Raw genomic sequence first — 25,493 nt, forward strand, 5'->3', positions numbered from 1 at the left:
GCCGCGGCCCGTGGAGGGAGTTCCGTGGGGCGGTAAGGCGGGGCGGGGGAGGGGCAGGGTGGGGGGTTCTAAAAACCAGAATATGGATAATTGCAGGTAAGTAAACAATTAAATAAATAAAACGAATTTCTACTTAACATGTGTCTGCCATATACATAACACAAGAAATTAACAAACATTCACAGTTACATGGCGTGCAAAGCAAAGCTACACAAACCCCAACACAATGCCTTGAAACATTCTCGTTGACTTCAGCATACACTATGAATCTAAAAATTGCTTCGAGGCAGAAATAGTGCAAAGATTTTAGGTGCTGCGAGCAAAACAGAGTTTTACCTGCTGGAGGGCTCCCGATACTTAAAAGTAAGCAATTTTTCCAGTACTTTTACTTAATGTTTTGAAACCTGGTTCTTTAGGGAGAGCTGGATCTGGTTCAAGGGTCAGCGGTTACCATTGCCAGGAGTAGGATCCAATGTATACACTAGGGGCCCTATACAAAAAGGTAAATATGGCTGTATCGTTAAGGTTACAACCAAATGTGACTTTTCTACAACTGCCAGGAATTCACATAAGAATTTCAGGTAGGCATAAGCCCTTTTGCAGGGGCAGTGATATTCACCATGAGAGCGGAGATTTCCACAGCCGTAAATCCGGGGGCGGGGGAGGGGCAGGGTGGGGGGTTCTAAAAACCAGAATATGGATAATTGCAGGTAAGTAAACAATTAAATAAATAAAACGAATTTCGTAGCGCGCGCTGCATCGCATTTTGCGATGCAGCGCGTGCTACGAAATTCGTATTGTTTACTTACCTGCTATTATCCATATTCCGGTTTTTAGAACCCCCCACCCTGCCCCTCCCCCGCCCCGCCTTACCGCCCCACGGAACTCCCTCCATGGGCCGCGGCTGACTGGTGGCGCTACCTGCTGTGTGATATTTACAAGCACCAGTAAAGGCAACCCGCGTGGCTTTACGTGTGCTTGTAAATATTGCCCCTTTTCATTCAACACTTTGCATGTTAGGGCGTGCCATGGGTGTTCTTAAGCAACACCCATGTTCACTGATGCCTTTCCAGATTTACGAACAATCGTAAACCTGGGAATGCGTTGGAATGCTACACCATCCCCAGGGGTGGCGTAGCGAGGCGCAACGAGGAGAAATGCTTTTATTTCACCTCGTTTTTTTCCTCTTTCAATGGGTGCTGAATTCTACAGCATACAATGGAAGAAGAAATCACCTCAATTGATTGTTTTTGTGCAGGAAGGTGTCCCTTCCCGCACAAAAACAATCTCCCCACGACGCCGGCATCCTTGCACTATGGTGCAAGGGTGCCTGCGCCGGCACAGGGCAGCAGTTTGTGCACCAGCGCAGAGAAAGCACAGAGATGCGACGTGTTGTAAATATGCTGCATCCCTATGCCTTGAAACGAACACTGCGTGGCACAGTAAAATGACTTGCGGCACATCGCTGCATTAGTTTCTCGTAAATAGGGTCCTTTGTTGTAAGGTTGAATCACAGACAAAAAAGAAATAATATTGGAAAGTTTAAATTCATAGCCACATATATTCAAAATAATTCTTTGTAAGCCAAAGCTCATCCTTTCTCTTGTTATTTCTGTAGTTTTGTGTAGCTATTAAAGTGCTCTTTGAAATACTTTCAACTGTGTTTTAGGTGATGTGGTGGTACTTTTGAAATTTCCAATACAGAACCAACTATGTGTATGACTACCTATATGAAAAAGTACACATCATACTTACTCTGGTTGTTAATGACTAAAGATGCATCTGGTTTAGAAATGCTATACGTACATGGTTACAAGTCTGCATCTAACCACAGGCTGCGAGATTTCATAGAAAACAAATTAATGAGATTCCATTACGGAGAAACCATTTCATCTAGACGGTTTAATGGACGTTTTCAGGATGAATGGCATTTGCCACTTAATAGAAGCCAATTCATAGAAAGTCTTTTTCTTTTTATTGGCTTCTGCATACCTGTTTTTAAGGTGTAGAAGAAATCCCACACCACCCCTAAACTCCACTCATCCCTGAACCCTAAGAAACCCTCACCACATCCAGAAAATCCCCATTACCGACCCCTAAAGCCCTCACCATCCCTAAACTCCCACATTCCTGAAACCTAAAAACACTTTCTACATATAAACTCCACCGACCACTGAGCCCTTAAAATCCCACATCATCCTAAATTCCATCCATACCCGAACACTAAAACCCATTCACCACCCCACAACTCTAACCAGCACTGAATCTTAAAAACAATCACCAACCCTAAACTCCACTTACACCTGATCTCTGTAAACCCCTGAACAGCCTTAAAACCCAGCCACCCCTAACCCTAAAACTCACCCCTGAACAGCACCCATTCCTGAACAAGAAGACCCTCACCTACCCCTAATCTTCGCCATGGGGTGTTTCTTTAAAATGATCTTCCCTTTAAAATGTTTCAGTTAATTATTGATTTATTTGTATTTCCTTAAAATTGTTTTTCTATGACTTGGTTTCTCAATGGGGTTTCTCCGTTTTTGTTTTTCCCTTAATTTCCATACATCATCTTACCACTTGGTGGCACGTTAACCCCAACAGAGCGATAAACACTTCATCAAACAAACAATAATCAGGTACTTATGACTACAACCTCATCCCTCACCTGCAAAAAGGAAGCACCTGTTTTGAAACAGAATGAAAACCTACTTCATTTGAGATGCTGTAGCAGCAAAGAACACAACAAGAATCACGCATACATGCGGCCTCGTGCACGGGGAAGTGAAGGGTTCTGAAGCTGTTTTCTTCAGCATTATGTCTCTCAGAACCCTATGCTGTTCACTGGCAGCCGTTTTAGGAATAAGACAGAGGGATATCTGAGTTGCAACTGAAATGAGACTTGTTTCAGGTCCTGGCTACGACTTTCCTGGATTGATATCAACTGACGCTGAACCAATCAAAAAGCAGAACACTGCTAATGTACAGTTCTCTAAATTAAAATAACCCTTGTTGTTATGTTTATCTTGCTGCATTGGTTTCCTTTCTGTGCGCAAACACCTTCACAGGGAGCAGCAGGCGTCAATTGACTAGAGCAGGAAAACGCAATAACAGAAGAATTAAAAGCTTCGCTTTATAACTAGTGTTAGGAGATCTTTCAACAGAATAATAACCTCAGACGACAAAAACAAGGGCTCTGTGCCTGGAGGATTTGTGTCTCATGACTTATAGGGATGAATCATGGCAACACATTCGGCCACATAAGAAAGGACGGGTGACTTCCTGGATTAGGCTACAGCAGAGAGGAGAGGTTCATAGCTGCCTGCCGCCTACCTACAACAAAGTCCATCATACCACCACCCTGACGCAAACAAGTCCTGAGCCACAAGTGTTGAAAGAGAATGGACAACCCTCAAGTTGACCCCTGTCTTCAGCTAGAGCTCCTCACCCACAGCAAACATTTTAAATCCTAGACACACATCACACAAACCCACTTAGGATATCAAGAATTCCACCAGAAAGAGGCAACCCCTGCTTAGTGTCTCTGTGCTGTGCTATCTGAGAATAATGCACGGACTCAAAGAAATACTGGGTTAAATGAATTCACGTTACACACGTCAGGAGCAAAAATGAAAGCTCTTGACTCTGTGGTGCACCAGCAAAGCCCACCAGGATACAGGCCCTGGTCGTCCTTTGTATGACCTGCAGGTTGAAGGCAGGTATTTTTAGTGGTATTGCAAATCGCTATTACAGCTATACTGACGCTGTGCGTATCATTAAAAGTGTTCACCAGCTACAGTCAACCAATGAGGGCTTGCAAAAGGCCCGTTTAACATGGTATAATTCTCTGTAAGACAGCATTGTAAAGCATGACATGAAAGTAATGACATGATGTGTCATGACATGACATGACAGCATATAGTGAATAAAAAAATATCAAGACGACATATGACATAACATCTCATTTCTGTTAGCTTGATACTCAGATCCCTGGTGCATGTTGTCTACTAACAGAAAACTCTTAGGTTATTAAACATATAGATACTTGGAGAGGAAGTCCCCACCATCCCAGGGCCTTCTGTCTGCTAAAAGACACCATAACCAATGTAAGCCCATGGCCACCATGTTTTTCAGTCTGTCTCCTCAGTACATCGGCAAAATGTTAACTCTGACCCTACAGATGTCGAATAGTGTTTGGGATATCAGTAGTAAGCGACTATTTATAACTTAGAAAAACAAACCCAGGCAGGACTACAGGACACTACTCGGAGTACTGCAAGGATGCTTCAGGGGCTATAGTGACAGCTGCTGACTATTTGGACATTTGATTTTCAAATGAAAAGGGCGCGCATTTTGACTTTTGTTCGATGAAGCACTTCTGATAAACATTCACCTTTTCTATTTCCAAGCCAGTACTAAAATGACACAATTCCTCAAAGTTCAGAGTTCACAGTACACTCCATTATCTTCAATTGTGTAGCTATTTGCTGGCAACCTGCAAAAGATGTGTGGATTGGCGTTTTATAAACTTCCCCAACGCAGTCCAAGACGGCATTTGGTTTACAGGTGTGCACTCAGTAAGCCAGTCCTTCATACATTCATTTTTTCATCTAACGCAATCTTGGTTAAATCAGCGCCAGAAAAGAACAAAAAACAAAAAGGACAAAAATACTCACCTTCAAATGCTGGAAGTATTTTCCACACGGAAACAGGCCCTAAACTGGCAAACTGTCCCAAGGAACATTCCAAGAAAAATAAGGGGAGTCCAGCAAGAGCCAGCATGACTGCGTATGGAATGAGAAATGCACCTGAAAAATACAATCAGAGTCAGAAAACAACTTAGCAGCACATTAACTAATATCGTAAACGAAATGAATGCACAGCGTCCCCTTTCCCGGGCATGTTAGAGGCAAGGCTCGCTTGCATGCGATTGTGCATGTGGAAATGCACAATTATCACATATCATATTTTCTCATAAAACACATGGAGGAATGTTTTTAAATCTCAGAATGCAAGAGCTTCTTTTACTTGGATTACTGAACATCTAGACTGGGGAAATGTAAACATATGGACACTAAGGCGCTAATTCAACAGAGCAATATAATAGTTGAAGGAAATATTATTAACACTCGGCCTATCTCATTTGAGAATGAATTTCTCAGACTTCGATCGTGCTTCTGTCTTGGAAGAACTTATCCACTGTATATCACGGAAAAGACTAAAATGTAAATAGCATGCAGACTATGTAAATGCATCCATAGATTATGTTAAAAAGCGATTCTGTTTGACATAGGCAGTAAAACGTTGGTGCCTGTTAAAGGCCCGGTATTTTGAAAAACATTGTTTCACTAGAAGTTTCCTTCAGTTTGCAGCCAACACATCATGCATCAACGCCTCTTAAAACGTATGAAAAATGCAGCGTTCAAAATATTCACACTTTTATTAAATAAATGTAGTGTGGTATCCTGACACTCACTCTGAGAGATGTATTTATTGAAGATTTTAAATAACGCTTTACATCCCTAGCACTTTGACATGCTTGGGGCTGCTGGCAACTCTTCAGAGTGCATTAGTGCATGGCTGCAAGTGTGTGGTTGAAGTGTATGAGGATCAGAAATAAATAAGGCAGCGCAGGGGCGCAAGCCATTTGGCTGCGCCACACTGAGTTAATTCGAAGCAAAGGGATGTGTCACATCTACAACAATATTACGGATCCCTTTGCTCTCCTTTACGCTGGTGCACGATTAGCTTCCAAGCCCCGATACAGGCACCCTTGCACCAAGTGTGCCTGCGTTAGGTTATGATTGTTTTTGTGCTGGAAGGGACAACTTCCTCACAAAAGAAATCAGAAGAGGTGATTTCCTCGTCCTATGTGTGCTGCAGAATGCAGCATGCATAGAAAGAGGGAAAAGACGAGGAGAAATGAAAACATTTCTCCTCGGTGCGCCTCCCCTGGGGAAGCACAGCATTCAGACGCATTCCCCGGTTTATGATTTCTTGTAAGTCTGGGAATGTGTCAGGTTCCATGAGTATTGCATGGGAACACCCACACCAATGCCCATGGAACGCCCCTTTCACGCAAAGTGCTGCACGTAAAGGGACTGTATGTACAAGGCCAGGCAAAACCATGCAGGGTGGCTTTTCCTGTCCTTGTAAGTATTGGGCAGCAAAATGCCCCACCTGTGTGTCACAAAATGTGACACACCTGTGGCGCAAGGGGCATGTAAATAAGCCCCACAGTGTGTTGGAATGATAATTTCACACAATATGATGTGTTAAGGAGAAGTCTGAGTGGATGTGTGTGATAACAACAACAATGAAATGGCCGCTCGTAGTCGTTCCTATTGCCTGCAGACCACGTCCTGGAGAACCTTTGCTGCCCGTAACTGGCGAACTCTTGTTGTTGACCTGGGAGCCCGTGTGCTCGGTCATTCTTCCTCCTGTTGGGCGCTAACAACCTGGTGGGGAGAGCTGAAGCCCTGACACAGGGAGCGGGACTGCGAGGACCAGAAGTGCTAGCGCCTGGATATCGCGCGCACCTGGTGCCTCTTCCCGCCCCCTTCTCCCTGCATCCTCAAAACGACTCGCGGCCCCCGCTCCGCGGGAGCCGCTCGTAGTCTTTCCTATTGCCTGCAGACCACGTCCTGGAGAACCTTTGCTGTCCGTAACTGGCGAACTCTTGTTGTTGACCTGGGAGCCCGTGTGCTCGGTCATTCTTCCTCCTGTTGGGTGCTAACAACCTGGTGGGGAGAGCTGACGCCCTGACACAGGGAGCGAACTGCGAGGACCAGAAGTGCTAGCGCCTGGATATCGCGCGCACCTGGTGCCTCTTCCTGCCCCCTTTCTCCTCTTACATAGGCAGGCCTCCGGACGCAACGCGGGACGCGCGCGAAGACCGGGCAAAGAGCGGGCCCTCTGAGGCCCTCCGAGGACCTACGAGACTGGACTGGACCCGTCCCCCTGGCCAAACTGTGATTTAAAAGAACTCAGCGTACAGTAAGTTGCTATTACACTCTATCGCTACGTCATCTACTTGTCAAGTTTATAACATGTCCTCGATTGTGCTGAGTCCGACAATAACGGTGGCTGATAGAGTGGGGACTTTATTGAATGGCACTCTGGATAATTATATTACTAGAACACCATCCGGAGGCTCAACAGAACTTTCACTCGTAGAGCGCCGAGCTGAGCGTCGACGCTCTATTGAAAATATTAAGAATAGGGCACTGTCTGAGCCTAACCCCGCGGCCATTCCTAATAAAGAGTTAGCCCCAGACCTAGCTAATGATACCTTATTCACAGATGGTGTACCTCTTTTGCTGAGAGATTGTGAAGTGCCCAGCACTTGTTCTACTGGAATAGACATTCCAATCTCACCACATAATCCTTTTTGCACTCCCAGTACTTCTGGAGTTCTGATTGCTGTGACACCTATTCCTCCCAAGACCGTACGAGAAAGGTCTAAGAAACCTGTACAAACTACAAATTATGGTCCACCACCTACCAAGAGGAGACGCAAAAGGATGGAACCTTCCAAGCAGAAGCTGAGCTCTACTGACTTTGGGAAGAAGGCTATCCCCTCTAGTACTAATGTTATAGCTGCTGCAGTTCCCATGGACGTGACTGGAATGGATAATGCTACCATATCATTGTTAACTTCTGCACATACAGAGGGGGAACATAGCACTAAACACAGCTTGGAGGATAATGGGTCTAATACAATACACACCAGTAATCTTTTGGATAGTATTGAGATGATTATGCGAACCTACACTCTAGCAATAGTGGAAAGATTGAAAAATATGGAGAACAGATTAGGGAAAATAGAAGCAGACTTGGGTAGGAAGAGAAGCCCTACTAGACAAAAAGCTAATTTAGAGCCCAAACTGGTCTCAGTTCCTTCCCTAGCGGCTAAATCCGCCAATAACTCTCGACCATCACCTACCGAAATTGTGTCAGTTTTAAATACAACTTCAAATAACCCCACATTAGACGCCCCGTCCTCTAGTAGTCACCCTCTGAGTGGGACAGCTCCTGCTCCTAAACCCGTTCATAATAATTCCACTACTAATCAGACAAATGCTCCTGCAAGTATTGCAACAGTTAAATCCAACTGTTATCCATCAACCTCTGATAATAAATTTACCAGAGATCTGGGCAATCGCCCGATTGGGTCAATAAGACATGAGGAGGGAGGCCTCAGGCAGACCCGGGGGGAACAGTCAAGGAGACCACTACCGGATCTTCTGCCAGAGGCCGCACCATATGTAGTGATTCTCACAGGGGTACCAGAGCTCCCAGTGAACAAGAGGGAAGGTTTTTCCCAACTGAAGAACAAAATAACACACTGGCTGACATCACACAGGCCAATTGCCAGCAACATAGATGGCGAAATAGTCTATGTACGCCGTCTTCAGTGGTTGGGTGGAAGACCTAAAGACATCGGGGGGGTACGTGGTTGTGGTCAATTTCAGAGATCACAATGCAGTACGCTACATCCTGAATTGGCCTCAGGTTAACCTTAACAGTAGCATCATCCCACGCCCTCTGACCTACTTCTACCCAAGATCTGTAGTATTTCCTTCCCAACCTGCTCATGGTTACTCTTTTCCTACAACCCACTTCCCCATTATGATGAATAACAGGAATTCAGCCTATGTGCATCATGCAGCCTCAATTGCAGAAACACCTGGGTGGAATATAGTACCCACCAGGCCAAGTATTACTGTACATAGGAGCATGGACTATCCAGTACCATTCACTCCACTGGAAATGTCAAATAGGTTTGACATCTTTAGTGGTCTGGATGCCTGTGATTGAAGTCTACAGTCAGGAGGGGAGGAGACAGTGGGTGCACATATTTCAACTGCAGGTGGTTTGGTTGAGGCTTTGGAAGGGAATGTACCCATTGTTTCATGTATATCTGATGGAGTTTCTAACCCGACTAATGTCATTATAATTGTGCCAAATAATTCTGACCACTGCACACAAACAGACAACCAAGGTAGCCGTGTAAGTGATACAACAATCCATGGTCCAATCAAATATGAAGCTGTCCCTAGAGTCACAGGTTATCCTATACCTAGTAACTGTTCAAGTAAGGCTAACGAAACTGGCTGTCTGGTGGAGGCCAGTGGACCAGAGACAGAGGGAGTGCTGGCTAACAGCAGCATAGGAGACACTACAAACGTTCACAATCCTTTAAGTAGTAATGTGGAGAGCCAGTTTTTGGTCTCGTGGAATGTGGCAGGTCTCAAGAATAAGATGGCCTCCAGGGATTGGGCTACCTTTATTGATAACTACATGATTGTCAGTATGCAAGAAACATGGGCATTAGAACCCCAACACAGACTAGGGTACCTTCACTTCGCAATAGCTGCAACCAAAATAAATAAAGGAAGACCTAAGGGGGGACTGACCACTTGGGTAAAACAGGATGATGGATTCACAACTACACAACTAGCAATTAACTCAAGGGATATTCTGGGGGTTAAGTTAAAATCTCCCTCATTTGGTGAACTCATTATTTTTAACGTGTACGCCAGGGGAAAGCCGGGAGGGAAATCGTCAGAAGTCATGGCGGCACTGGGACACTATGTTAGTATTTGGAGGGGAGGTGCTAATATACTAATTTGCGGAGATTTCAACTGCTCCTATGAGCCTCTGGACCACACGGATCTAGAGCTCACTGAGGCAGAGGATATCTGTTGGCAAATCCCCCCCCTTAGTATACCCCCTATTAAACGGTGGACCCAGGCAGCCCTACAACTTAAGACCTTCAGTTTAGAACACGGGTTGAGAGCAGTGAACGGCAGGACACGAGGGGATGAGCAGGGTAATCCAACTTTTAACAACGGACTTAGCACCAGCAGAATTGATTATATTCTGGTCAATCTTGAATTCTGGTCATCAATACGTGATATGACTGTAATTCATCGTATCGAAAGTGACCACAAACCTCTCAGTCTTGAGCTACAGCTTCACAAAGGGCAGGGGTTAACATCAGATGACATAGTAGATGACATCGTCATGGCAAATGATACTCGGCGGGTAAGATGGGCCGAGTGTCTGGGTAAACCCGAAACCATTAGTGAAATGAATGACATGGTAAATGAAGCAATCATTGAAATACAGGGGCAGCTGGATTATGAGGATTACTGCAGCAGGGTACTCCACATTCACTCGACCCTTTTTTTTAAACTAAGTAAATATTTTAGTATTCCGAGGAAGAGGAACTCTGGTAAAGGGAAAAGAAAACCGGAGTCATGGTATGATAAAAACTGCAGGACTGCATACAAATCCCTAGCTGATGCAGTGCGATCCACTGACAGGGAGGTCATTCGGGCGGCAATGAACCATTACAAATGGACACAAAATGCCGCGAAAAAAGCGTGGGACACTAAATACTGGGAGGAGCTATTGGTAGCCAGTAAGTCCAGAGATCCGACGGACTTCTGGCATCTTGTGAGGTGGGGCACGGGGAACCAAAAACCAACCCCGGTTAATTATGTCCCGCCAGAACATTGGGTTAAGCACTTTAAGTCCCAGTTCGCTAACACAAACAAGGTCCCAATACCCGCCCTGGCCTCTTTCAGCCGTCCTTTATTAGCAAACACGCTAGTGTTCACCAAGAAAGATGTTGAATGTGCCCTTAACTTAATACCCAAGGGCAGGGCCCCGGGCTTAGATAAAATTCCTGCAGATTTGTTTCTGCATAGTAAATCAGTCTGGGTCCCTTACATCGAACTACTGGCGAACACTATTGCCAAAGGCACTACGGTGCCGGATATATGGCGGGGAGCAGAAATCATACCAATTTTTAAGAAGGGTGACCGAGCTGACCCGGGAAACTATAGGCCAATTAGCCTAATAGCCTGTATTCAGAAGGTTGTGGCCAGAATGGTACTTCTTAGGGTCCAGAATTGGATCGAGGACTCGGGAGTCATGTCCATCCTACAGGCTGGCTTCCGACCCCTGACTAGCACGGTAGATCAAGTTTTTAGATTTTCCACAATATATTGAAAATGGGTGGTCCTGGGGTGGCACACTTTATGCAGCCTTTGTTGATCTAAAGGCTGCATTCGACCTAGTCCCAAGAGATAGGTTGTGGAGAGCTCTCCACGAGCAGGGTATCCCACCAGAACTGCTTGCGGTTTTGATAAAACTACATGAAAATAACTACGCGCAGGTCAGATGGGGTAACCAGAGCCAGGTGACCGACAGATTTCCAACGGAAAGGGGTGTGCGGCAAGGGTGTGTGCTGGCACCCACATTATTCACACTATATATAAATAGAGTTATAGATTATTATAGGGACTCCACTACTGATGCACCCAAACAGAACGGCATCCCTGTCCCCCTGCTAATGTTTGCCGATGATACCCTCCTTTTATCTAAGACTCAGGAAGGGCTTCAGAAGGCAATAGACTGCTTTGAATGACTATGGCCTCTCTGTTAATGTCTCTAAAACCAAATTTATGACGATGCATAGGCATAGGAACATTAGGGGCAGAGTCTTTATGAATGGGGAACCGTTAGAGCAGACTGATAGCTTCAGCTACCTGGGCATCCCATTGGGCTCTAGGTTACAGTGGAAGCCGCATGTGGCCCATTTAATCTCTAAGCACGCACAACTATCTGGTGCCCTTCTAAGAGAATTTAAGTTGTCAGCCACTAAACCTGTAGCCCCAGTATTAAGAATTTATGACTCAAGAGTAAGATCTTCCATGCTATATGGAGCGGAACTGTGTGGGTCGTCTGATATAGCAGGTCTACAAAAAGCACACAACAAATTTCTCCGCTGTATAACAGGGCTTCCACATTCCACACCACTCGTACCTCTGCGCATGAATCTGGGTTGTCAGAGTCTAGAAAATATCTGCAGATTTAGACCAGTTGCCTATTGGAGAAGACTGTGGGTAACCCCGGAATTGCATCATTATGCGTTAGCACTCCTGGAAACGCGTGCTATGGACTCTGGGGGTAAAGTTCTATGGTTTAGAAAGGTTAAAATCCTCCTTAATTCTCTAGGTATGGGGGATCTATGGGATAATCCTCAGGAGACACTATTTCCTACCAAACAACAGTTAAAAGAGGCCTACTGCTCATTCATATCCCAGGAGGAGTTCCAGTCACACACTGCTCCATCGTATACTAAGGCTTTTTTGGAGCTGAAACTCACTCCTGGGTATGAGATGTACTGGGATCTGATTACAATGCCTCATGATAGGAAATTATTCCATCAGTTTAGGGTAAGTACCCTCCCATTGAATACGGTCACCTGTAAATGGGCATTTAGTAAAAGTGACCAAATGTGCCCTTTCTGTATAACACACCCGGAAACTATAGCTCATGTTTTGTTTATTTGCCCAGAATATAAGGCTCCCCGTCACAAATGGATAAGAGCAGTTTGCATTCAAAAGGGTATTATGACGGGTATTACTGCACTGAGAATATTTCAAACTGACTGTTCTGAAACAATAGTGATAGCGACAGCAACATTTTTAAAATGGATGTGGACAATAAGAGTTGGGAAACTGAAAGCTCTCCAGTCACCCTAAAGTAAACCCAGTACAATTGTGGAATTTCTTTATAGTTTTAGTATGTTTTTATGGAAGACAGATATTTATTTTCTTATTTGGTCGAGTAGGAATACCATTTATGTAGTGATCTTAAATCCTGCTGTTTTTAGTTTCAGTGTTACATTTTCTGTGTATAACTCAAATGTGTAGCTCCAACGGATGTACCTGATGATGAACTGTGTTTTTTTATGTACCTGATGATGTATTGTGTTTTTATATGTGTCTTTTATGACAACAAGTCGAAATAAAGACTGATAAAAAAAAAAACCAACAATGAATTTTACAACATTAGGCAATGTCGAGTTAGTGTATTTTTTAAATGTGTTCTCAAATATATTAGAAGGAAAGATATGGCAAAGTGCAACATATTCAAGTTTTGAAGGTTCAACTCATTTAAGTATTGATCTATGCCAATGCTGATGTTTTCAGAATTTAACAGTGAGAATGGAATGAGTCACACATTGGGTCTGATACACAGCACATGTAATTTTACTCGTATATATTTACTACCACACTTAGGTGTGTCTACAGTTGTTTGCTATCCACCATTTCAGAGTTTAGATTACATCTAAATGTGGACTTACATGTCTCCGCCCCCTCCGTTCTGGGGGTGAAGACCTCTAAGACGGAATTTATCAGTGTAAAGATACTTCTAGTAACTTTTCACACAGATTGGGATATCTCCTTTACCTGGGTGGAGTTCTCCCTATAGGAAAGTATAGGGGAAAATATTACAAAAGTAGCATTCTTTGAATAAGGTTATTTTCTAGATCTGACACCTCCCTCTATCCTACAAGGGTCTGAATTTCAGAAAACGCTTTACAAATTAAAAACTCCCCCGAGACCATTCATGGTGGGAATCCAGGAGCGCAAGTAAGCCAATAGATCTCTGCAAATCGACCTCAGTCTCCCAGGTGAATATGCAGATGTTTGCCAACCAGTTTCTTGCAGTCTTGGGAATCAGCTGATATGAATGAGTGAGTGGACAGGGATTCTGCTCATTATAAATGGGCAGGTAAGGTTGTAAACAAGCAAACATGAGAGAGAAATGCAACTCATTTTAACCGGTAGAAAAAAATAAAGGAAGTATTTTAAATGCATATTGTTTAGATAATAAGCCATACACAGAAAAACAAAGTAAGCAGAAAAAGCATTTCAGTTCTGGTAATGCAAAGAGAAGCATAACAAAAGAACAAATGTTGTGGAGTGATGTACATTAGAGTTGAAAGCCCCCTATTTCAATGGAGAGGAACCGTGTATCAGTCAGTTAAGGTTAAAGAACAAAGATTTAGCAAAACAGAGGACGACATGAGATCATGATTTCTTCCGAAATATTTAATATATTTGAAAGAATATTCAATACATTGGAACGGATTTTGTTAAACGGAAGTCACTTCCATCCTGGACTATAGGCTGGTTTGGGGAAAACTAATAGAATTAATTAGGTTAAAACAAGTCAGAACGCAGTGAAAATATTGACAGTTAACTAAACAAAAATAGATAAACCAAACATTAATCAACCTGAAATGTAATTCAAAGGAATGGCTATTTTCACTATAGTATAATTTGACTAAAGTAAGAAAGGACTCAAATGCATGCAGTTAGGGGAACATTCCAGTGTGTATCAGTCGTTAAAGATTAACGAGGAGGCTGAATTTTCGCCTAACAGTTCAAGACTGGACGGAGTATTTATTTTGCAGGGAATGTTCAGTTATATTAGCAAGAGTTGAAAGGTGAAAGTGTTAAGTTTGGAAATGATCATTGAATGTTTGGAAGCTGAGATGTAGGTGTATGTTTTATCAAATATTAGAGACGAGAGGGAAATATAAACTGATTAAAATATAGTGGCAGGTGACTCGTGTTATTCATTCAATTTATTTGTTGCTAATAATTGTCTGAGCAAAGGCTAAGTTTTAAAGCTCTGCTTCTGGTATCTTTCTTCCTCTGGTAGTGGTCGGCTGTCACCGGGGGTCGAGTGGTGGGTCAGGTATCTGATCATCTCAGGAATTCTTTTGAGGTCGTGTACAAATGTTTGTGTTTGACCTGGTCAAACAGCACAGGAGAGGGATTTGAATGGTGTGGTGTCAGCAGAAGATTGAGCAGGATGTTGGAAGTCACCCAACAAATGAAAATACTGTTCTTCTACGACAAGTTGCTTTGACTATACTGAGCAAATCAGATAGCCTGTCTCTCGTGCTGTTCTATAGGGAACTCAGCGGTGTAATTTGTTACTTATTAAGCAGTGATGTGTTTACTTCTGAATTTTTATGCAGGGGTATTCACCAATTTAAAAAAAAAATTGTCATTCTCCGGTGAGATGTTTAAACATGGATAAAGCTCAAGGCCGTACAGTGGTATTAGAGAGCAGGAAAAAACGACTGACCTATGGCTAGAAGTGATCAGTTAACCCTATTACATATTTTAAGCTGAGGTGGGTCCTCAACTGATGCAAAACGAATTCCATTCACTTTGTTGCATTCGGTCAACTGTTGCTCTACAGGATGGTGATTAAACCCCCCTTTTAGAGACCCAATGAATGCAGGTGTATGTTTAAGGGTGAATATGTGGCCTTACACCATCCTACTCTTATGGGGAGTCAAGAAGCGCCCATCGGCCCCCCTCTGCTGCAGGGGGGCCAAACAGGAGCCTTGGCCCTCGCAGTGAGGGCTTGAAGGCAGGTGCACAAAGCACAGGTCGTGTGTGTCAGCCCGGGCCGAGACAGCTTCCCGGGAGCGCACACACATTCAGTTTTAGAGATTATCGCAGGCACCCCAGTACTTCACAGGTCTTTAAAAGACCATTTACATGTAAACGAGGCTATGTTTATTTTTTCACCCCTTCATCTCCACATGGCAAAGGTGACAATGTTCTGCTGCGTGGATATTTCTTTTTCTATGCAGTACAGGAGAAAAGAAGTTTGTTTATTCCTATTCACCTTTCCTGACCCCTGCAGCTGCTTATCACATCAGGCTGTGACACAAAGTTTGACTAAGAGAATGTGTTGCTATTTGTTTTTCTTTTTAAAATCTGCACTGGCCCAGCAGGACACATACTTCGTGTGTGCTTCATTTAAACAGTTATTATCATTATCATGGCCGATGCAGGACAACAATAATACAAAATGCACAGATACCGCTGGTGATAAATGATCCTGCTGGAGAGCAATCATTTGTCTGTTAGTAGTTTTTAAATGCAGATGAACTGTATTTTATGTGGAAGCTCAGTGGGTTACTGCCTTTGTCACAGAGATCCTTGTGCTACTTGCAGTTCAGAAGTTACAATCCTAACATAGGACAGTGACCTGTGAACTGTCACCAAAGAGCTGCATACAAACATGAATGGTATACTTAGAACTTGGCTTTTTTTTGTTTTGTGATATAGCTAGAACTTCCCCAGTCTTTCATTATTCTAATGTTGCTAAAATGAGTATGTTTGGGCAGATATACATTTTTATCAGTAAAGCTGACCCCCATGGAATACTCTTTAAATCCTAAGGTTGTGTTTCTCCAGACCAAACCCTCTTAAAATATACTGCCCACCAGTATGGATGACATGTGATTCATACACCTTGTAATCCTCTTTGGCTTTTGTGACATTCCCTGTAGACTGATTTACATACTTGTATGATTCATTGTCTCTGTATAATGTGTGCGTGGTGTAAAGTACACACACTACACTGATATGAGTAGCGCTGTACAACAAATGAAATGCATATGAGAGAGGGGCTACGTAATGATGAGGGGCACTGCTGGAGGGTGGCAGTGAGGGAATCCGAGGAGGAGGTCAATAGGGGGAGGGGCTATGGAGCGATGAGGGGCACTGTTGGAGGGTCGCAGTAAGGGAATCCGAAGAAGAGGTCATGGGGTGAAGGAGGGAGCTAGGGAGAGATGAGGGGCACTGCTGGAGGGTGGCAGTGAGGGAGTCTGAGGAGGAGGTCATGAGGGGGATGGGCTACAGAGAGATGAGGGGCACTAGTGAAGGGTGGCAGTGAGGGAATCCGAGGAGGAGGTCACTAGGGGTGGCATGGAGGGATGAGGGGCACTGTTGGAAGGTGGTAGTAAAGGTTATTTACGGAGAAAGAGGTTATTGGTGTGGCGCCAAAAAAGACTTTCGCATCAGCCCTGTCATGGCCTTTCTATTTTTGTTTATTTAATTAGCAGTCGGGTCATAAGGGCTACTGTGCAACATACTTTGAAGTGCGTGCTAATTATATTTACCACTATATTCAATGTTTTAAGTTTGAAGGTGATTTTACTAAGGTTTTTACTGGGAAAAATGAAAGTGGAGCCCGATGGTACCTGTTTTGGGGCTGGGGCCCAAGGTCAGCTGTGAGATAAGGTGCACTGGAGAGGAGTAGTGGATAATTAAGCCTGTAAGGGAGTGCGTTGCCGAGTTCAGGGTCAGGTGGAGGTAGTAATGAAGAGGGATTCTCCCTGAAGACTCGCACAGAGGGAGTCTGAGTAGAGTCACTTGCCTGATACTCCCACCTCAGAAACCTCCTCTTCCCATCAAAGGAACATTACATCGAAAAAACTGTTTTTGAGAGTGATAACATTTAGAAAGAGATTTGGAAAAGAGTGCGATTTACTGGGCCTTGTAAGACTAACAAGAGATCAAGGAGGGCCCTGAAGCAGGCCTGCCTAGACATATATGCGACAAATCCAGCCCGCAGTGGCCCACCCAAATGCACCCTTGGCCCACCCAAATAAAAATTCCGGGAGCCGGGCCTGCTCTGCTGCCTCTCGGCATCGCTCCCTATAGAACAGTACACAAGGCAGCTCTGACTCGAGATCCCCTTCCTTTTGTGGCAAATGCGCGGGTCTACCACACTATAGGAGGGTGTGCACAACTTTTGCACTTTGGACGAATTGTGAAATACCACAAATTCTTTTGGGTGCAACGAGTGTTAAGCTAGATACAAAGGCCCTGTGATCCGAGGTTGGTATCCTGGTCTTTTGCATTCAACAGATTAAGTTTGGCTACCATCATTTTCTGAAAAATGTATTGAACCAACCACGGACCTCTTTTCTCTTACCCATTTTCGTTTTCCATCCAATAGTCTTTCTGTACACTGGGTTGTATACCTGTAGGCAGGGTGACCACTCACAACAACCTGTTTTAATAATCATTGCATCCTTTTCCTTGCACAGCGGCGCTTTGCTATTTTTGTAAGTGGTGATTTATACCCGAATTGCGTTACTTGTGTCGTAAAAGGTTGGACAAGCCTGCTGGAAATAATTCGGTTAAACCGATGCGGAATGTAGAACGTGCTGACGCAGTGCATTGTACACCAGGCCAAGGAGAAATGGAAAGGAAGGGCGTGGCGTGGCGGGAAAGCTGGTTGTTGCTGGTGGCGTCACGAGACATGCAACGGGATGAGTTTGTGGGAGTCATTGATTCTGAGCACTGGCAAGGTGTGGCCTGTCAGGAGAAACAGTGCTATAGAGAGAGTTAAGGAAAGAAACTACCTGAAGAGGAGCACAGCGTCTTCAGTAACTAAAGCCAGCCATGACTCAGAGGAATGACGGACTGTCTGACGTGAAAACATAACAATTACAGTCCATTTCGAGGAGTCCGTGGTAGTTACCCTCTGCCCGGGCAAGACAAATGTGGGCAGACCGTACTTTCTGACAAGCGGTCTGTGCGACTTGCCAGGTGTGAGTTTCTCAACAGGTCCTGGGCAGAGCTGTAATGCGTGATTTACCGCGATACACTCTGGACAGAATGCGCCTGGCCTACGGCTTTCCATCAGGACTAAGTATGTTTTTAGAAGCAACGCACGGTTAATGATCAGTGTAGAAACGGCCTAACTCACTTATTACTGACTCGCTCACTTCGTTCTTACACTTTCGTGTGCCCTTGTGCTCAGCTTGGCACGTCTACCCTTATTAATGGATAATTTTGTCACACAAATAAGTTTCATTCCAGTGGCATGTGAGATTTTTCTTTCAGGTGCTTCTTTCAAACCCAGCTGAGAAAACATTGACTGGTTGTCAAAGTCCGCATCTGCCGTGCCTGTATGGGAATGTGGTACCTTGGACTGGTCCTCATAGACGTCCCAGTTTCCCCTCTGCACCAACGCATGTGATCTTGGACAAATTGTGTAGAAGCAACAATGGCTGATAGACGTAAAGTTGGTCCGGGCCTGGAGTGGAAATGTTTAGCAAAATTTTGCACTGGAAAGTGGACCAGAGAAAGTACCAGTGGATGAGATTAATTGAAGCATTTCACACATCACTTTTGTTTCTACTAAACTAAGAAGCCTCCAAAGTACTACATGTGCCAATTCATTCTTCAAATAAGTTCTTTTTAATCAGAAGGTTATTATTGTGTACTCTTATTAGAAATACGTCTTTGAATGAATACGGTACCTCCTCCATTCTGGAACGTCAGGTAGGGGAATCTCCAGACATTGCCCAATCCCACAGCATAGCCAACCATGGACAGGAGATATTCCGTCTTACTAGACCAGTTCCCACGCTCTGTGTTCTCATCTTTGCTGCCCTCGTGTGACGCCTGAAACATGCAAACATTAAGTTATTGCAGAGTATTATAAAACACAATGTTAATCCATTATTTTGCTAGTCCAGCTGGGTTACAACTGATGCATTCTTCAAAAACAGGAAAGCGACCTTGGAGTTATAGGTGCCCCCAATCTTTCTGCAGGGGTCAATGGTGAGCATTTGGGGACCAACTGGACTGTGGTGATATCTCAAGAGGGGGCCGTCAATCATTATAACTTTGATATCTCTTGGCAGGGAGTGAGGGGGTGAGAATGACAGATGACACCCTGTATATTTGCTGTTGTGCCATTAGGGTGGAAGGGGCTTGTTAGTCCAACAGGGCTCTATTGATGGTTAGGATGGGGGGAGATTAACTTGAGACCTGCTTCAGACTTTCTATTGACTCCCCTTGGCCTCTTCCTTAACCCCTCCAGTACTGCTTCATTGGACAGTTCATGGGTGAGAAAGTGAAGCTGGGTGCCATTAACCAGAAAACTTTGAATGGTCTTGGAGGCCGCTTCCAGCTGTTTTACCCTCATGGTTCCTAATGTGTCAGTGACCACTACCGGTTCCTGTCTTTGTATAAGGCACATTAATTCAGTACTCCCAAGTTTCATACCAAACACTTAATTTTAGGTAACTTACCTCTTATTGGCAAATATATATGCACAATGCTAAGTCCTAAAAGACGCAAAGGTAGTGGCGCTTAAATCAGCGACATCCCCATGGGCACAGCCGAAAGCCTGCAAGCGGCAGGATGCAAGATGCTTGACAAGAGCTTTAAAAGAATAAAGGCTGATCAAATGTTCATTCGTTGAATTGTTTATTCATGAAGTGTAGATGCTTCATCTCCAAATTAAATCAATTGACTCTCAATAAGTCCATCTGTCCGTTTTGACATAGATCCCGATACATTTCGATCAGGTCGCCCTTTGTCAGGGGCAGTATCTATAAAGTTAACAAGCAAAGAATATCATAATGGTCACCAAACAAGAAACAGGGAGAAATATCCCTACACCATTAAATCCTGGTGTCACAACAATTTCGAAAAATGAAATCTGGACAACTGTCACCACAAATTGAGGATAAGGTAAGTGATGGACAAAAGTAACAGGTTATAACCCAAAGTACTGATAATACCTGACAAAATAAAATAAGGTGAAATGAGTCATCTGTGTGTGGCTAGCTGTGGAAAATGCATGTGAAAACACGTGGAAAAATGAATACGGGCGGAAGAGTGCTCGTTAAAATCATGCATGCCAAGTTTGTTATATTCTGGTGTGCATCGTGCTGGTTTAAAAACAACAGTGAGTGAATGCAAGAACCTTTGATGGGATAATCATGAAGAGTGAACTGTTATCGATCCATGCATACTCAGACGTCCGTGTGGCAGAACGGTGATCGAGATGACTGATGCGGTGCAACCCAAAAAAGTGAAGTGTATTTTGACTGTGCATATACGGTCTTTCGTTCACCGGTTAAGGAAAATAAAGAAAATGTAGGAACTTTTACGTTTCAAACGTTATCCCGGGCGTGTATTGAACGGGTAGTCACACTGAAGAGCTTAAGTGGTGTTGGTAAAATTACAGGTGAGACGTGCTATCGACACCAAAAAGGGACCTGGAGTGATAAGAACTTACACTCTCAAAACTCGGGTGCCATCTTAGTGTGGGATCGGATAGCAAATTAACTGAAAACCCAGTGCAAGCAGTGATTTGCATAGATGTTTAAAAACGTAACTCTAATAAGGGGAAAAATGGTAAAGTGAGAATCTTGTGTGTGAACATGTTTGAAAATGACCTATTCGTTGATAGCATATAATAAACAACAAAGATGACAGTTGAAACAGTGTGGTAACCGAAATAAGTAATGGTTGCCCTGATGGCACTATTATTCATGATGCGACAACAGAAATACGTATATGTCCAGAATTTTTGAGATCAATAAAGTTTCTGAGATATAGAGGCTAAGGTGAATATAAGAGGGAAAGATGGGAAGAAAGTAAACAGTAACAATATGAAAAATTAAGTGGAAAATGATAGCTAGAATGAAGCTAGAATTCGCACCGGTAATACCAACTGCGTCATCACCACACATTTCATGGAGAACTGTCACAACATCAGTCAGCTACAATTTGCAGTCCTGGAAGTAATCGAAAAGCGAGAGGGCAGAGACAACAACAATTTCCTTTTACAGAGGGAAAACCTTTGGATTAAGTTTTTGGACTCCATGAAACCGAATGGTCTTAATGATCACATGGAGTTTCTATGTTATCTATGAAACTGACACTGTGTGCTTATGTCACATTACACGACTTCTATTGTCTGATGATATTTCTTTTTACACTTTCCTGATTCATCTCTTTCATGTTTCATTTATCTGTCACCATCATTGTTGCTCATCTTTTCTTCGTTTGTTTCTACTTCCTTTACATTTTTCCTTTTCATACCTTACTCCGGCTTATCATTTTCCACATTATTTCACACTTTCTTTAGTCATCTCATTCTTATCTGTCACATTTATTGTTGCTCATCATCTCTTTGTTCGTTTCCACTTTATTCACATTCTTCCTTTGCATACTTCATTCCAGCTATCATTTTCCACTTCATTTTCAATATCGTTACTGTTTACTTTCTTCCCATCTTTCCTTCTTATATACACCATAGCCTCTTTTTCTCAGAAACTTTATTGATCTCACAAATTCTGGACATATAAGTATTTTCTGGTTCATACATTTTTTGTTGTCGCATCATGAATAATAGTGCCATCAGGGCAACCATTACCCGTTTCGGTTACCACACTGTTTCAATTGTCATCTTTATTGTTTATTATATGCTATCAACGAATAGGTCATTTTCAAACATATTTTTTATGTGTTCATACATAAGATTCTCACTTTACCTTTTTTCCCTTATTAGAGTTACGTTTTTAAACGTCTATGCACATCACTGCTTGCACTGTTTTTTTGGTTAATTTGCTATCCGATCCCACACTCCAAGATGGCACCCGAGTTTTGAGAGTGTAAGTTGTTATCACTCCAGGCCCCTTTTTTGTGTCGATAGCACGTCTCACCAGTAATTTTACCAACACCACTTGCGCTCTTCAGTGTGACTACCCATTCAATACACGCCCTGGATAACGTTTGAAACGTAAATTCTTACATTTTCTTTAATTTCCTTAACCGGTGAATGAAACACTGGATGTGCACAGGCAAAATACGCTTCACTTTTTCGGGTTGCACCACGTCAGTCGTCTCGATCACCGCTCTGCCACACGGACGTTTGAGTTTGCATGGATCGATAACGGTTCACTCTTCATAATTATCCCATCAAAGGTTCTTGCATTTCACTCAATGTTGTTTTTAAACCAGCATGATGCACACCAGAATATAACGAACTTGGCACGCATGATTTTAACGAGCACTCTTCCGCCCGTATTTATTTTTCCATGTGTTTTCACGCGCATTTTCCACTGCTAGCCACACACAGATGACTCATTTCACTTTATTTTATTTCGTCAGGTTCTATCAGTACTTCGGGCTATAACCTGTTACTTTTATCCATCACTTACCTCATGCTCAATTTGTGGTGACAGTTGTCCAGATTTCATTTTCCTAAATTGTTGTGACACCAGGTTTTATTGGTGTAGGGATATTTCTCTCTGTTTCCTATTTGGTGACCATTATGATATTTTTCGCTTATTAACTTTATAGATGCTTCCCCTAACGAAGGGCGACCTGCCCGAAATGCGTCGGGAGATATGTCAAAACGGACAGATGGACTTATTGAGAGCCAATTGATTTAATTTGGAGATGAAGCATCTACACTTCATGAATAAACAATTCAAGGAATGAATATTTGATCAGCCTTTATTCTTTTAACGCTCTTGTCAAGCATCTTGCATCCTGCTGCTTGCAGGCTTTTGGCTGTGCCCAGGGGAATGTCGCTGATGTAAGCGCCACTACCTTTGCATATTCCTATCCACACCCCGGTCGGAGGGTGATACCCCAGGTGCACGCCACAACTACGCATCTTGAGAACATTTCAGTAGTGCATATTCTAACCACTTACAGTCCTAAAAGACAACATCACGTGAAACATTGCATCATAAATGAGGCACAATAAATCAACAGGGAGTGATGGTGAGGGCACAAATCGGCAAACTGAATAATGAAAGAAGAATAGGGCAAGATTAGAAAAGGTGAATGGTAAACATGGTAAAAGGATTCAGCACGTTCATAAAGAAAAGATGTTGAATGTAACAAGCTATTCCCAGACCTTGCAGTTTGTGAGCTGTCATACTCTCTGGGAGATTCAATACTTTGATGATATCAAACAGGCCATTGCTTCATTTGGAATTCATTTTTGTTTGGCAATGGTGGCAGTCTGGGTCCTCAGAATGAGATGCATGTGTGTCTGGAAGGTGATGGCTCAGAGGATTTGAGTGGTTTCACTGTGGAGCTTGTGGAGCTCAGGGAGAGAGGTAGGGGTGAGGATTGAGCACATAGTTAGGTCTTTACAACAGATTTCAAGGGCTATTCAGTGATCTACCGGTGGAGCATGCTGTAGCTCAGTTTAGTATTCAGGAGTACATGCCTGACAGTCTTGTGTGGGCCCCCTTCTCTAGTGAAGGATGATGCTTATGGTCTCTCGGACCTCCTCCTGTGCCATCTCTAGCGGCTACCACATGTGTCATTTGGCAGTGGTGTATGCTCCACAATGGGTACACGGGGTGCTTAGACTGGGGGGAACCAGGTAATAGGGCTTGATGGGTTCTGGAAGCCCGAATATTAAAGGTCCTTGAGCACGTCCCCTCTTCCACAGGACAGGCCATAATCTTCTTCTGAGATTTACGACTCATTGCAGCTATTTAAGATGGGGCATTTGTAGAGCACTTAGAGCTCATATTTGTTCCAAGGATGGAGGATGTGTTTGTGGAGGTGGTTAGGTTCTGGAGTCAGGGATGAGAGCCACAGTGGAGAGCCCTAAAGGTGGCGATGGACATGGTCTGAGTGAGGTGTGCACCTTCCCTTGATGTTGGATTTGTTTTATGGTCTTTTAAGCATCTCGCTTTCACATTGGCAAGCCCTGGATTCAATTTGGGTAGTTTCATGCAGGATGAATCTGTTGAGGGAGTTTTAATGGGAGTGTCCAACTTAAATGGAATTGAATGGTTGCAATGGGGTACAGGTTGTGGGAATGGTGGTCAATGGTTCTTTGGCAATTCTGTGTGCTGGGCTTTCTAAGGGCAGGTCTCAGAGTTGGAATAAGGAATCATGCTACCCAGTGGTGAAGATGGCTGTGAATGTCAGAGGTGGGAGTGGTGGAGTCAGAGTTGGCTGGGTGGGGTTAGTTGAGAGGTCATGTGAGTTTTGGTCCTGACACTGGGTCAGTCTTTATTCAGACCTGCATCAATATAATCACTCTATTTGTTGTATAGCATATGAGCACTTAACCTGTTTAAGGCTGAACTCAGCCCTTTGACCAGGAATAGAGATAGCAGCAAGTCCATGACAGGTAAGGTTTTGAAGGAAAATACATGACCTGCAGCTGTTGGCAGAGCTGTAGAAATACATTAGTTCGCCATTCATCTATGTTTGCTTAACAAGAAACATATCAGCAACTTAAAACTAGCGACAAAGAGACAAAAGACTCTTACTTATGCCATGCCTACTCTCATTCTCTTAAGAGAATCTGTATCAGAAGCCAAATTGCTGTCTCCAGTGTAAGTCAAGTTGCTGAGAGTGCCCAAGGCCCAACTGACATCTTGGTTAAATCACTGCTTTCGTGAAGACTTCCACCCATCTTTTTAGCCATCCAGTTCTCTTCAGATCTAACATATGTACCAACCCGGGTTCTGCTCCGTTCTAGGAGCTGGCTTCCATATCCTTGGCACACCAGTCATATGGCATCGCAGAGCTTTTCCCAGTGCAGGCTCTTTTTCTAAGACTACTTTATGCTATTTTCCAGTGAGATGAACAGTGGCCGGTGGGTGGTCTGGTGGTGTTGGAAGAGAAACAGAGAGCTTGGGAATCTTCACATGACAGGTTTACTAGGGCTATATAATAACATTGATTGGGAATTGGCAGGAGTGGGATGTCTCCTCTTCTGTGCTGAGGTCTTCCTAAGAGTCTCTCAACATGGGGTGATGTTTGCATTTGCACATACTTACCCTGTACCAGGTCATTTTTAAGAGCCATTTAGTGCTATTATTGAAATCTCTAACCCCAGTGACATATAATGTGTTACTTTCTCCTCCATCTCCCTCTCTCACCACATCAACACATATTTCCCACACACATGGGATCCGGTAGTGTCACGTGCAGGGAGGCATACCTTCCTCCATTGCTGCTATTCTCTCCACTAAATCTCACTTTCTCTGGATCCACATATTCTGTCTTATGTGTGTCCCT

At 43.5% G+C, this 25,493-nt stretch overlaps 1 protein-coding gene across 1 annotated transcript in view; it reads right to left on the reverse strand.

The window, feature by feature from the left end:
• LOC146829241 (sodium- and chloride-dependent neutral and basic amino acid transporter B(0+)-like) overlaps nt 1-25,493 on the reverse strand; it is a 73,514-nt gene that overhangs the window by 44,147 nt on the left and 3,874 nt on the right. Inside the window, exons 2-3 of the mRNA XM_085607870.1 lie at nt 18,950-19,094; nt 4,674-4,805 (exon numbers count right to left, since the gene is read on the reverse strand). Of these exons, the coding sequence (XP_085463996.1) occupies nt 4,674-4,805; nt 18,950-19,094 (277 nt within the window). The remainder of the gene's footprint in view (nt 1-4,673; nt 4,806-18,949; nt 19,095-25,493) is intronic.

The sequence above is a fragment of the Triturus cristatus genome, chromosome 5_2 (assembly GCF_964204655.1).
Source record: "Triturus cristatus chromosome 5_2, aTriCri1.1, whole genome shotgun sequence".
In the NCBI taxonomy this organism is placed as follows: Eukaryota; Metazoa; Chordata; class Amphibia; order Caudata; family Salamandridae; genus Triturus; species Triturus cristatus.